At 35.6% G+C, this 15,214-nt stretch overlaps 1 protein-coding gene across 2 annotated transcripts in view; it reads left to right on the top strand.

Annotated features, from left to right (window-relative positions):
* Window positions 1-14,926, top strand: part of Pp4-19C (protein phosphatase 19C) — a 38,811-nt gene extending 23,885 nt beyond the window's left edge. For both annotated transcript variants that reach the window (XM_083128536.1, XM_083128535.1), the window contains exons 5-7: window positions 1,426-1,552; window positions 7,977-8,166; window positions 14,206-14,926. In XM_083128536.1, coding sequence (XP_082984662.1) covers window positions 1,426-1,552; window positions 7,977-8,166; window positions 14,206-14,335 — 447 coding nt within the window. In that variant the 3' untranslated portion in view covers window positions 14,336-14,926. The remainder of the gene's footprint in view (window positions 1-1,425; window positions 1,553-7,976; window positions 8,167-14,205) is intronic.
* Window positions 14,927-15,214: the final 288 nt, after the last annotated feature.

The raw sequence follows: 15,214 nt of genomic DNA, 5'->3' as shown, positions 1-15,214 counted from the left end.
GTGTCATAAAATCATGGAATGACCCTTTACGGTTTCATGTTGGCTGACTGAATTATTCCATGGATAATATGCACAACAGTTTTTGGGGGCAGAAATTTTGGAAAATAAGTGCACATTATATATGAATAAATATGGTATATGGCTCTATTTATGATGAGAGGATTCTGGCTGTAATAATTTTGTGACAAAATAAGGCCTTTTTTTTTACTCTTCCTAACATAACTTGCTTTCTCCACTTACATCTGGAGGTACTAGAGTAAAGTAAGCAACTAGTCTTCATTTTTAAGATATTCAATTTTGTTCTGGTGAATAAGTTGAAGGGTCTAGTGAGAGAGGGAGCTATGCCACTTTGACAAGAAATGGAAATAAATTGAGTTTTCTAAAGCATTGCGTTGAGTCATAATTTGTATAACAAAGGGTAATTTTTTTTTCTGAACATATTGTTAGGAAATTATTCAAAAGGAAAAATATGAATTTCAATATAAATACCATTTATTATGAACATGTATGGTATATTGTTTGATTTGATTTTTTTGATTTGATTTAGTTTATTTTACTTCACGTTTTGTGCCTCTTGGCTAATTTGCGAAGATGGGGATGAGTGATGAAATGATGAAATTGATGAATGGACATTCACAAACAACCAAGCCCGACCAGGATTCGAACCCGGGACCCTTGGCGTCGCAGCATGATGTGCTAACCACTCGGCCACAGGGTCGGGCTATGGTATATTGTTGTAGTATAAACATGTGGAAAAATCAATCTAACACATCAAATACTTTGAACAAGGCTTAAATACTTTCACTTGAGTGTAAATCATGTTCACAGGGTTACATATGATCTACATAAAGACAACTTCATATGTCTTCTGTAGGATCTTCACTGTCCATTGTTTCTGTGGATTTTAATTTTTGGTAAACACCATGAAAAACTGGAGGAATATAAGGCATTATTGCCATGAGATCTTTTAACTTCAGGGCTGATATTAAATCTAGCACCGGTTACTGCAACACAACCTCTGCCACTCCTATTGCAGACACCATCAGTAAGTGGCATAGCCCCTTCTCACTCAAAATGCTGATGAGGACGTATTCAAGAACTCAGAAAATCTTCTATAGAACAAGGGGGGCTATGCAACATGGTTGTAATTCACATGATAGATGGCAGATGGTAGGAGAAAACTGAAAATGGCAAAAAATAAAATTTTCAAGATTTGTGGCATAGCTCCCTCTCACACTAGACCCCTCAGTTGTCCAGTTCTGAATTAATTAAGGTGATGTAAATAAGTAACAAAAGTAATGATCACTACTTTTAAATAATAATGTGTTATGTATATATATATAATGTAAACAAGACAACGGCAATTTAAGACTCAATTCTAGTTGCATTTGAATAATATGCGTCTTTGCCTCCTTTCTGTAACAGATATTCTGCGTTCATGGAGGTCTGTCACCATCCATTCAAACACTGGATCAGATTCGGACGATCGACAGGAAGCAAGAAGTGCCACATGATGGCCCCATGTGTGATCTGCTGTGGTCTGACCCTGAAGGTAAGAGATTTATTTGTGTTAATTGTGTGTAGTATAATACCTAAGAAATATTGTTTTCGTGACTCGAGCATCATCAGACCTGTCACATTGCATTGGAGTGCTAAGCTTTTGTATTTTCATGTTTCACAAGTCATGGCTGGCTAAATATTGTTCTTTATAGTGTATTAGTTATGATATTACTCATTTGTTAAAAACACTATTAACACACAAACAGCACGATAAAAGACACTGTAGCAGTTCTGCCGAGCTTTCGATCGAGATGGGATTGAAAGCTCAGCAGAACTGCTAAAGTGTTTTTTATCGTGCTGTTTGTGTGTGTGTTTTAGTGTTTTTAACAAATATGTTGCCAGCACGCGACATAAGAAGTTTTCTACTGTGATATTACTCATGTTGTGATTGTGATTTAGAATCTATACGGAGAATATTAAATATGTCGGTTTCATACATATGTGATTGTATGGTTTACATACTTATAATAAATGTCCAAGCATGTACATCATAAACAGTGCTACATTTCAAACCCATCTGTGTTCTTCAGGGATTAAGAAAATATTCCTTTATTTATAATTTCTTCAGTAGAGCATGTGTATTTTACGTTCTGTAAAATGGTTAAGAACTTGAAACTCCCTCGAAACCAGAAAGAACACTGCTGAGAAAGGAACCAATGGGCCTGATGTTGGAGTAGTTTGAAGTATTAAACCATTTTGCCCAATGCAGTATTCTTTCCCAATCCCTCAAGAACCCAGGTGTGATAGTAAATTTGTTAGTTTTTAAGGTATCTGCCTTGACAGTATTTTAGTCTACTTACGATGCCTGCGACACATGACATGAAGTTTAAGCTTTCTTGTGTGTGACTTACTTTATGTAAATATCCCAGATTCGTTCCCTGTACGCACACGTACATGATCGTAACTTTGACCAAGACTGGGGCACATGTTTCATTTTTACTGCTGTGGATCCTATTTATAGATATATCTGATTGATAATGATCAGTAATTTGCTAGTGCCAATAGTGTAAAGATTAATCCCTACTTTCCAATCCTTTTCTTCATGTGAAAAAATGTAGAAACCAGATGGTTAAATTTGCATTTCCCGTTTTTATTATTTTGTGTTCTTTTCTGCCAGGTTTGGCTAATTGCAGTGAGGTGAATGAAATAATGATTGCATAAATTGATGAAGGATTGCTGACAAAGAAATACACACGTCAAGACCTGAATTTGGAACCTTTGGTAACAGATCACTAGTGGACTGCTTAATATATTCAGCCTTAGCCAGCCAGATAGTTGTATAGAACAAGAAAGAATTTTATGCAAATTAAGACAAGCAGTTGTTTTTTCCTTAATGTTTAAAAAATCACAGATGATATAATTGGCCTCTAAACATGGCACTATTTAAATAAAATCACAGAATAGAATGTCTGCAAGTAAGAAAGTTATTTTTTCTTGATCAGTGCGAGTGCTTGATTGGGTAGGGACATGTAAGCTTTTGAACAAGAAAGATCGTGTGGTCCAGTGACTATAATACTTGCCCACTACACAAAGGCTCTCTGGCTCGAATCTCCGCTACATCACTTTTTTCGATAAAATGCAAACTAATGTAAGTCTGTGAAATTTTAATTGTAAATTTGATGACAAATGAATTTATTTTTTATTCAAATTGCAAATAATTTTGAAACTGCTGAATACCAAATTACTTTAATAAAGTTGAAGCTATGAAATGAGACGTAAATAAAATAAACTCTAAGTGTAGTCTATTATTTGAATCTAGTGTTTTACCCGGTGGAGGCAGATAGTGGTTAGGAACCCACTTTAAACTGTAGGTCAAGTCCCAATTAGCCTTACTGTGCATAAAGTGAACTTAGAACACCAAATCAATCATTCAATCTAGTGTTTTGCATCATCATAAGATTATTTGCTTATATTAGGCTATAGCTACGTATATGCTATTAAATGTTGCCTCTAAATCTATACACAGACGCAAATGTTAATGCTGGAATTGTTAGCAACCTTGTAGCAAGCTCTCATTTCATAAAGTGATGTCTCTTGCGGTTTGCCATTTATATTATTTCTATTAAAATTATAAATAATTTATGTTGGTTTACACTGAAAAATTGTGTGATTTTAGGCATTGTGTACATGTATAGTGAAAGAAAAGGATATAGACTTTTCATGACTACATTTATCAGGCCCTAACTATGCACAAACATTCCTTAGAAATTGAAAGAACGTCATCACCTCTTTAATATTATTTTTTTTCTACAGAAGTCAAAGTGGGCAATAAAATGCTGTGGAAATATGACTTTATAGTCAAGTACATATGATAAGTTGACAACATGCTGAATGGTCCCGGGTCTGTTTCTCATCGAAAGCAGATTTTTTTATAGTGCAGTGCCAACTAGTGTTTGTATGGAATGGAATTACTTACACATTTCGAAAAGGACTGCTATTTTTAGTAAAAATGTAATGGTTTTGAGAGTAACTATTTGATATTAAATCTCTTAGAAAATGCAGAAAGGCATGTGGAGGAGCCATAAATGCAAAAAAGACATAGAGAGTTGATACGACCATATTGTTGTATATGTAATTGATTCCACTACAGTTGATGCTTTGTGTGGAAACCTAAATGTAAAAATCCTTGAACCACATCATTATAATTTTGTTTTAAAATCTGTGGCTATGTATGAGAATAGCCAAACGAATCTTCTTACGACCACCTTTAGCACATCATTTTTCGTCCAATCACAGGGTTCCCACACACCTGGAAAACCTGGAAATCTCAGGGAATTTGAAAAAAATACAAATCTCAGGGAAAATCTTGTAATTGTTTAATGATTCCCAGTGAAGCAAAACTGAGGGATTATAATATGCTCCTGTCTGTGGATAATCCAAGCTGTTGTAGCATTTCTCTTTCAGCAAGGAACTCATATCTATTTGTTTGTATGTTTCTTGTTTTTACATGTGATTCCAGGGCTGGTGACTAAGTGTATACCCTCATAAATTTTGCGCTTTTTAAAATTTAATTAACTGATTTTGATCTTTAACATGACATAAAATATATTTCAAGATGTGGAAAACGCATAATAAAGATAACCTGTTCATCTGATTTCCCTTATTAGGGAGTAGTTTTAAGTTTTTTCTTCCTTCTTTTTTTACATAATTTTTAAAAAAAATGTGTCCTGTTTAGGGAAATATTTATTTTCTGCCATATTTTGTGTACAATATTGTTGATTGTGTATTTACTGCATTTAGAACAGAATTTTAAATATTTTATTACTAGTGCCATATATGAATTATGTACTGTTCATAAATACTTGTTCATATTTTAAGTTTTTGATCATGTTCAACTATTGTTTTAGTCATGACATGACACGTGAATTTTTACATGCCTCAATAGCTCACATATGTGTAAAATGGAATTACTTGTAGGACCAGCAGATCTTCATTAATATCATGTAGTGAAATAGTTTTCTCAACAGATATGCCAGAATGACATATTTGACAATGTTCCAAACCCCCAAACTTATGTTCCCATTTCTTCATGACTCCTAGAAAGTGTTGTTAGAGATGTAACGGGGAGATTCATAAAAAGTGACATCTTGAACAATGCAAAAAATAGTTTTGAATTAATGCAAATTGATGTCAGGAATTCTGACAACTCGATTCCTTTGACAAAGATTGATATTGGAATTGGTGCCAAAGCTGTTTTGGAAGCTAAAGAGGTGAATGAAAAGGAGAAGCTTATGCTTTTTACTAGCTGCAGAATTTTTTTGCAACCAACAACAGAGAAGATTGTGGAACATAGTCCCCTTATGTTCAGGTTGGTGAGAGTCGCCAGTTGTTTAGTTCTGAAGCAAATGACTCAGTTTCCAAAGGGATGTGCTCAGCGCATGGAAGACCTAATACAGGAACTTCTCAGGAGAAAGAGAATGAAGGCTGTAACTGCTGATAAAGTAATTCGCCAGTTTAAGACATTGTTGCACAATGTCAGTAGTGAAATTGAAAGAGAAATTTTGTAACTTTTCAATCAAAACTGATGCACTAGATTCTTTTTTTACAGGTGTCATGAAGGGCAAGGATGACTTCTCTGAGTTATGGAGCACTGTTAAGTTGGTTTTGATTTTATCACATGACAATGCATATGTGGAATGTGGGTTTTCTGTAAATAAGCAGGTTTTAATAGAAAACTTGAAAGAAGAGTCTGTTGTGGGTATTCGGCAAGTTTATGATGCAGTGAAAGTGGTAGGAGGAGTGTCAAATGTAGAAGTAAGCAAAGATATGATCCAGAGTGTTACAGGTGCACGTATTAGATACGAAGAAACATTGCAGAAGATGAGAAAGAAATGTGATCACAAAGAAAACAAAAGGAAAGAAATGAAACTTAAAGCAAGTGAGATCTGTGCTTTACAAGCCAAACAACAAAAGATGCAAGAAGAAGCAAAGGCTATTGCAGAACAATTAAAAAAACTTGAAGCTTCTGAGAAGTAAAGTTTCTTAATTTGCTGTATCCGACATTAAGTACATTTCTGGTTTTATATTTCAGTCTCAGTAACTTATAATTCCTTTTTAAATCAGTACTAATAATTGTCACTTCATTTTTATATGTTTTAAAAATTCCAATAATTTGTTTGTCGTAACTATCATTGTACGCATTACAGATTAATTGATATTGTATCCATTTATAAACATCTATGAAAAGTGTGAAAATATTTCAATGTTTTATATCAGATATGTTAGAAATTGTTTCAGAGTTGTTTAAAGTTCTAGAAAACTGGTCATCTTTGTTCTTAATTACATGCAAAGAAGTGTAATTTTATTTTATTATTGAACTAATTTTGTTATTTGCATCAGAAAACAACAGTAATAAAGAAGGTGAGGATGGTTTGGCTATGAGGGGAAATGGAGGAGGCCATTGTAAAATTATAGTAGTCATTTACTGTGCATTCAATACTCTGGAAAAAATATGAGGATTCTGGAAAACTCAGGGAAATCTCAGGGAAAATGGATTTGGAGTTTGCGTGGGAACCCTGCAATCAGTATCGTCCCCAATTTACATTTGTAGTATGCATACGTTGTGTAAAAGTATAAACGTCTGTTTCATTCTTATTGTAGGAATCGAGAACAATATCTCTTTAGATACAGATTACATTAAACATATTAATAAGTGACAATGCAACCTTGAATTAACAAACTCGAAATCATTTTTAGTTTAAAATGTAGAGGCATGTAATTTACAGTCACGCTGAAAGTAGATAATGGTCTAACAGCTTCATGTTTGGTCCCCAAGTGTAAAATGATTTTGTAAAGAAGAAAAAAATGTAAGAAGTTTTTAGAAATTAGCAGGTCAAATAATGAATTGAAAATGCATATTGTATGCACTTCCCACATTCCATGTTTTTGAGAATATGCATAGTTGCACAAGATTAAAAAAAAAAGTTACACTGTCAAAATGCGGATTCCAACTTCTTTCGATTGTTTCATCACGGGTGATGTGTATCTCTTCTCGCTCATTTTCTTTCAGATGTAGTTATTTTTTCACACCACTATAGTTTTTAACCTCCTGCCACTCATGTAAATCTTTCTGCAATTTGGGAAGCAACTCCGAGAAAGAGAATATCTTCGTTTCAAAACACTTGAGGTGGTACTGATGTGTTCAGTCGCACACATGACCTTAAAATGTTTAATATTTGAAGTTTTGCTTGCAACACCACCACCAACCAAGCTAAAACTTTCTAGACAAATAGTACCTACCCTTGATTCATGCGTAGATCTGGCAACATGGCACTCGGTTGCCATGATAAACAGTGCTTTCATCTGTTATCGTAAAGTTACTGCAAAATTGCCTTCAGTTCCCCCTTAAGCACTTTCATTCATTATTTCATGGATGGATCAATCTGTCCGCCACCTTCAGTGCATGCAGATGGTGATGAACATGGTGGATTTTAGGAATTGTGGGTAATTGTAGTATGCTCTAATGGTGTATGATTTGAAAAAGCTCTTTTTGTCTAATCATCTTCTATCACGCGTTAAGGTTTTTGCATCCGATGTATTATTAATTTCTTCAGTTTTGATCCAAAGTTAAAAATAACATGAAGAGGAGAGAGAGAAAATACTGGAAAAGACGTGCATGTTGTAAATATTGCTTCTGAAGACCAATATAATTGCCTGGGGTCATAAACTCCAATAGTTTTGCTTGTTTTTCTGTAAACTGCAGATAGAGTCGCATAGCAGAAGCTCCAGGCAATGCCTGTTGTGGTGCAGGAAACCAGACTTTGATGAAAACAAATAATGGCAGTGATGCAGCTTTCGTCACTGAAACATGATCAAATTATGAATCTGCTCTTACCATTTTCTAGATATATGATCTTTAACATGGTTGTTTCTTGTTTTACATTTCTCTTGTAATTATTATTATTATTTTGTTATAGACACCCAAGGCTGGGGAGTAAGTCCAAGAGGAGCTGGATACCTGTTTGGCTCTGATGTTGTTGCGCAGTTCAATGCTGCTAATGATATTGACATGATTTGCCGTGCCCATCAACTTGTGATGGAAGGCTACAAGTGGCATTTTAATGAAACTGTCTTGACTGTTTGGTCAGCTCCTAATTATTGCTACAGGTTTGTGTACTTTATATTAATAATTTTTGGGTGTAGACTTTGTTCTATTTGCTTTATTGTTAAAGAAATTTAAGTGCATGCATTTGTCGCTTTTGTATGTTAAGTTGAAACACTATGTTCCAAAAATTCAGCTACTTATATTTGATTAGTAAATATGATCGTTGATAAAAGAAGCAAGGAAAAGTAATTTAAAATATGAAAACAGACTAATTGATGTAATAAACGTTTGCCACTTTTATTACAGTAATGCTATAAAGAACTTGGTGTGCACTAATCCAATATATTGTGAAGTTTGGTTTCCACTGATAGTTTAACAAAATCATTACTTTCTTTTGCAGTAAAATATCCTTTGCAACATATTGTTTACCCTAAAAAAGGGAAATAAATATAAATTGAACCAATATATTTTTTTGATGTAGGTGGTTAACATCCAGACACTTACTTATTTGTAACATATTCCTAAGTAAACAGTGGAAAACGCAAGCAACATTCTTTTCATTACCAGCACATACATGATGTACGAACAATATCTTAAGAAATGTTGACAAAAATATTCTTAGATATTTTTTTCTCTTTCCTTCATTAGTGTCAAATAAAAATAAAAATTTCTGCAAATGAATGACAGAAGGATTTTAATATTTTTTCAATTATGTTGGTCGTTTTGAACAACACTTATTTTGAGTTCAGTTGAGTTTATGCACAGATAGGCTAAATACACCTGCCGCAAAATGACTTCGGACCTCACTAACATTTCCCAGCAGACTCGGGTGCATTTCTTTAAGTTCTGACGCAGTCAGTTGAGGGTTTTTCTTTATTTCTCTCATTAGGTGAGCGTCTGTAGATTTGGTTGGTTCCTTTGCCTCCCACCACTAAATTTGTGCTTTAAAATGACAGTCGGAGGCAGTCCTCTGGCGGCTGCCAGTACCTTCATTATGGTTAATTTTGCACAACCTGTTTGTTTACATATCGTCTTTATCGGGACGTTTTCAATTCGCCATACAATAATGCTGTCGTTTTCCACACTACCTACTACAGTACTTTCCTGGCATATCACAAATACACCTGTACAGTAGTCAATACAGTAGGAAAATATCCAACACAAAGTGCACCAAATGAAAACTCAGCAATTTATCTCGCACATTACACAAGAAAGTCACCCTTTCTGTGCCAACTAACAATACAAAATGAAATGGACTCGCTTGTCAGTAATACACTGTTGCCAGATACGTTCATCCTGAAACAATTCAGTGTTCGAAACAAAACAACACTAGATACAAGGCTACAAAGTGATAGACTGCTTACTATGGCAGATTTCACATGAGGTCCGAAGTCGTTTTGCGGTGGGTGTAGAACTGGATCTTCAGTTTAAAGTGGGATCCGAACCACCACTATCCCATAAGGGAAGCCCAACACCTATGTTTGAAACAATTAGTCTTAAACAGTTGGGTCTTCTTATTCAACCTTTCTGTTTCTTCAAAGCAAACAGGCGAGTTTATGGGGTACAAGAATTAATGATATGATATAAGTTTTACACACTTGTAATATTACATGTACAATATTTGTTTCAAGTACTCTTTCATTTAATGGCAAAAAGGCATTAACCCTTAGTCCGCCCCCGTAACACATATGTTACAAAAAAAAGTATGTCCCTAGTAGCCGCTGTAACACATATGTTACAAACAGCTTTAGATACAATTATCGAGGGTTTGCCACACCTATATTTGTATATTGAGGTTGAAACACTGACAGTTCGTTCGGGAACATGTTTTGCAATCGTGTTTACGAAAATTCCAACTCTCCACCCCCCTCCTTTCTCGGAATATGTCACGTGTTTGGGCTTGGGCTCACGTGTTGGCTCTCCGTTGGCTCTCGTCAGTTGACAGACACAATAACACAATAAATGCTTGGTATTTACAATGCTCCAAGCTTCCAACGCTGTGATTTAGTACTGATAAGGCACACATTCTTCTTTGTGTTTAGACCTAGTGATCCAGCTAAAGTAGTGGCGGGGGGGGGGGGGGAGCGAGGAGAGAGGGGATTGGATGAGGTTTTAGCTTTCTGTCGCCTCTATGTTAGAAATGCAATGAAGCTTGATGATAGCCAGAGGCGCCAGAAGCGTGAGTCTATCCAGAAGTAGACAAAACAAACGATTGCAAAGGCTCCCTTCCCTCCTCTGTTAGGAGAGGTCTCACCATAAACACTTCGTATCATATAACAGCTCATCGATTTCCCTAAAGTACAATCGTTTCCTTCCGGACATATTTCCACAAAGAGCCGAATCAACAGGGAAGAAATAGATTCACAGTAGCTACACAAGATGCAAGTGCGAACAAAAAAAAGCAAAAGTTCTGGTTTTCTCCCCAAAGTAGCTGGAGAAGAGGGGGCAAACTCCACATTTTTATGATTTTTTCATTGAAATTTGGGGGATGCAGCCCCCGCCCGAAACCCCCCCCCCCCGCCCACAGTTGGGGCATCCAAATTTTACATGGTTGCATGCACTGATGTTCTACCTGCAAAACAAAAGTTATCCGAAGTAGATTGGTCCCATAGTGTCAGTTATATAACAATTTTATGAATAATATGCAAATTGGCTAAAATTCGCTAGAATTTTACGTTTTGCCTTATTATTCAAATTGTATTGCACCCACGAACATGAATCAAGTTTCACTCTGTTTCGGAAGGTCCATTCTTTGAACAAAAATCAAAAGTTCCGGTTTTCTCCCTAAGGTAGTTGGAGAAGAGGGGGCAAACTCCTCATTTTTATGTTTTTTTCATTGAAATTCGGGGGATGCAGCCCCCGCCAGTAACCCCCCCGCGGTTGGGGCATCCAAATTTTACTTGGTTACATGCACTGATGTTCTACCTGAAAAACAAAAGTTATCCGAAGTAGATTAGTCTCATAGTGTCAGAGTTATAACAATTTTATGAATAATATGCAAATTCGCTGTTTTGAGGAAAAAACAGAGTTTTACGTTTTGCCTTATTATTCAAATTGTATTGCACCCACGAACATGAATCAAGTTTCATTCTGTTCCGGATGGTCCATTATTTGAAAAAAAAGCAAAAGTTCCGGTTTTCTCCCCAAAGTAGTTGGAGAAGAGGGGGCAAACTCCTCATTTTTATGTTTTTTTCATTGAAATTCGGGGGATACAGCCCCCGCCCGTAACCCCTTCGTGGTTGGGGCATCCAAATTTTACATGGTTGCATGCACCGATGTATTACCTGCAAAACAAAAGTTATCCGAAGTAGATTGGTCCCATAGTGCCAGAGTTATTATGATTTTTCTCCATTATGTATACGAATTCAAATTTCGCGCTCAAAGCCTCTGCGACACTGGGCTTACTTTAGTCAGACCGCGCGGCGTACTAAGGGTTAAACTTTACAAGTTAGAATGGGTAAAAGAGGAAAACACTGGTAACATTGCAGCTAATCAATATACTTCACCTAACTTCTTGATTTTAGTTATCAGTGCTATAGTCTATTGAGGCAGTAGTTTGTTTGTGTTGTTAGATTGTGCTGATTTGTAATGTGTTTTTCTTAGTGCTGAGTCAGAACCACGCTGAGCCAATACTCCTGGTGATTCAGAAACTAATTCTTGGAGATTTTAACATTAAAAGTTGTGTTCAGACTATGTTTAAATATTTGCACTGTGGGACCTTTGATTTTATGTTTTTCAGACAACCGAAGTGGAAAACATGAAATGTGGAAAAAATGTTACACCTCTGAAAATTTTATAACATCTGATGTATTGGTACCATGAAGAGTGAATATATAATACTATACATAATGTAAAATTGGAGTTTCAATGTATATAAGTAGTCAGTTGCAATGGAAACATCAATCTACCAGAGTTTTGCCTTAAAAGGACACTGGAATATTAAAAAAAAGCTATAATTTAATTGAGAAATTTACTTTTGCACCTCAGTGTTGGTGCAAAAATTAAAATAAAATCACATATTTTGCACAAGTTTCATGATATTAGACTCGGCAAAAGTGTCAGGCAGCATTTTTGCACACCCTGTGTGATTGGACTCCAGAAAAATGTGTTAATTAAATTTGGACCGATATTGTTTGATACTGCTGGTATCGGACAATACAGATACATTGCTATTGGCTCAGCTGTAGGTTGTCTTGTTAGACGTATTTCTGTTTTTATATTGGCATCGGTTTTTGTCATTTTTTGACATTAGTTTATGTTCTTTTGTTCTAAGTTCTTAACGAGGGGCTCCCTGATGGCGCAGTGGTAGCATCACTGCCTTGTAAACAAGGGGACCCAGGTTCAATACCTGGTGGAGGCACATAGTGGTTCAGATTCCACTAAACTGTAGGTCCAGTCTCGATTAGCCTTGCTGTGCATAAAGCGGACTTAAAACACAAACTCTAAGTTCTCAACATCCTTATTCACCTTCTGCACTGTTTCTGAGGTAGTTTTTAAACTATCCTTATCCTTTTTTAATGTCTTGTGCTTGTAATATGCAGGTCCATTTACAACTTGCATTTTTTAACCTTTGTCAAACCTTTTTTCTTTTTCATGGGCGTCCAGAAGGGGGGAGGACTGTGCCCCCCCTGGAAAATGAGGCAACCGAAAATTATGTATTTCACACATGTAATTTAATTTTATCCACAATAATGTGTGTTAATTATTGCATGAACATCATAAATTCAAATTTAAGCAATGTTTTTTTACGGAACAACACTATTTTTGGAGAAAACGTGCCTTGTTGCCCCCCCCCCCCCTGGAAAAAATCCTGCAGACGTCCATGTCCTTTTGTATATTTCGAGGTAAGGGTTTTAGATAAAGGGATCTTCCCCACATACACCTGAGGCTGCAAAATGGCCATGCGTGCCGACGCACCTAAAAATTTTAAACCAGTCAGTCAATCAATCAAGATCCTCCTAAAAGTCAAGGAAGATAGTGTAGACTCAGAAAGCTCTGGAAAGATCCATAAATTTTCTATGAAGAAAAACCTTGCCAAAAAAATGGAAAGGAAAAAAAAGGTGTCTCTTGCATGTTTCAACCAGTTTTGCCTCTAACTTTGTGACAAAACATGGTAGGAAAATGCACCTCGCTCCTTTTATTAACATAAAAAATTATTATTACAGTGTACTATTTTACATTTCATGTTTCTGTCGAACATTTAATATGCATGTCTCTAATGATTGGGAATATTGGGCCCTATTTCTCTATTTCCTGTGTGCTTTCATGGTAGGGTGCAGCAGCAAATATGGGGACCTACCTATATGAACATGCTGTTACAGTTTGAAGACTCCTTTTATGATTGGTATTTGTCATCTTTTGAAATATAGAGTGTACATGTATCCCCATTATATGTAGGGCTGAGCCGATGCCGATGTATTTTATTTACCACCAATTTTGCACAAAAAACTATATTTTGTGATTACATAATATCTAGGGACGGGCTGATATGAAATTTTTTTCTGATACCGATATAAAATTTACCGATCCGACATAAAATTAGAAATCGTCCTTGAAGAACCTTAAGGTTCATTGACCTCCTTAATAAATGTGTTTTTCAAGGTTACTGCAGTGAAAAAGAAATTGCATATTTAGACATTTACTTTTTTAGAAAGTAGGGCATGGAGATTATACATAAAAATTACAACAAAATGGCAGAATTTTGCACTAAATTATCAGCTATTTAACAATATATCAGATTGGTAAAATAATCAGTAATTTTACCGATACACCGATATGCCTATATCGGCTGGTACCGATTAATCGGTCCCATCCCTAAATATCCATTTTAATATTCTGATATAATTCTTGAATATTCTTAAGCAAATTTCTTGGTAATTTGATGCATATTATTGGAGAAGAATATTTTCACACCAATATTGATCAAATTTTAATTATTGCAATTTTCAAGTATCTGCGTCGGTATCTGTTCAAAGTGGTATTGGGTCAGTCTAAGTACCCTGGATTTTCCATTCTTCCTTTAAGTGCCTTGAAAACATTAGAAATTAAGGTTCCACTGCACTAGTTGCTTCGTTCCACTCACTTCATATTTATTATTTCAGATGTGGAAACGTTGCTGCCATATTGGAACTGAACGAGCACCTGCAGCGAGATTTCACCATCTTCGAAGCAGCCCCGCAGGAGAGCCGAGGCATCCCTTCTAAGAAACCGCAAGCAGACTATTTCCTATGAATCTGTCTGGTTTATCTTGAAACTTACTCCTCCGCGGGCATCCAGAATGAGGTAACAAATTCTCCATTGCGCATTCACTGATGAAAGATCTGTGTATTTTATTTTGACAAAGTGGTGCTCTTGTGAGTGGTACTTGTTCAGATGAAGATGTGGACACCAGTTTTTATTTGAACAAGTTTGCAGTTGTAGAAAATTAGTGTTAACATGATCCCTTTTTGATCTTATGCAAACTAGATGGAACTGTTGGAGAAGTGCGACTGATGCATTAAAACTTGCAATTCCAAGTTGTTTTTCTTTGTAAGAGAAATTTGGAAAACACTTACCATGAAAAGTGACATCACCCGTGTGTGTATATGTATGCTTGTGAGGCCGCACATGGACAGCATATATTACATGAGCTGGCCATCGTGTTGAGTGATTGAAATATGTAAAATTTTCATTGACATTTACATGATTTTTTCTAGTATATAGTTAAGTAGTTTAAGAGTTGTAAATTTGTCTGCATTTGTCATTTTACAAGTATGAAGTGAAATTGTAATAGCTGAATAAATGTATTTGGCTTTAATTAAAATAAAAATGAGTTGAAATTCAGTATTTGTTGTTGAACGCCTGTGTATTATGTAATTTGATTCCAATGCAGTTACAAGGAGACTCTTGCAAAACCAAATTCCAAGTTCAATCCTTGGAAACACTAAAGTTGCTGACCAGGGCAATTTATTAAGATTTAGAAACACTTTACATGTGACGTTTCTACTAGAGTACTGTATTGGACCACTTTCGCTCGATCGAATCTCCCACGCTTGATTGTCATTCGCTCAAATATATAGAATATCAAATATCATTTCAATGTGACAATAAACTTGTCACATTGTGTAAACT

The sequence above is a fragment of the Lepisma saccharinum genome, chromosome 9, assembly GCF_977018435.1.
Source record: "Lepisma saccharinum chromosome 9, izLepSacc3.1, whole genome shotgun sequence".
Lineage (NCBI taxonomy): Eukaryota > Metazoa > Arthropoda > Insecta > Zygentoma > Lepismatidae > Lepisma > Lepisma saccharinum.
This window is presented reverse-complemented; position numbering and strand designations above follow the sequence as displayed.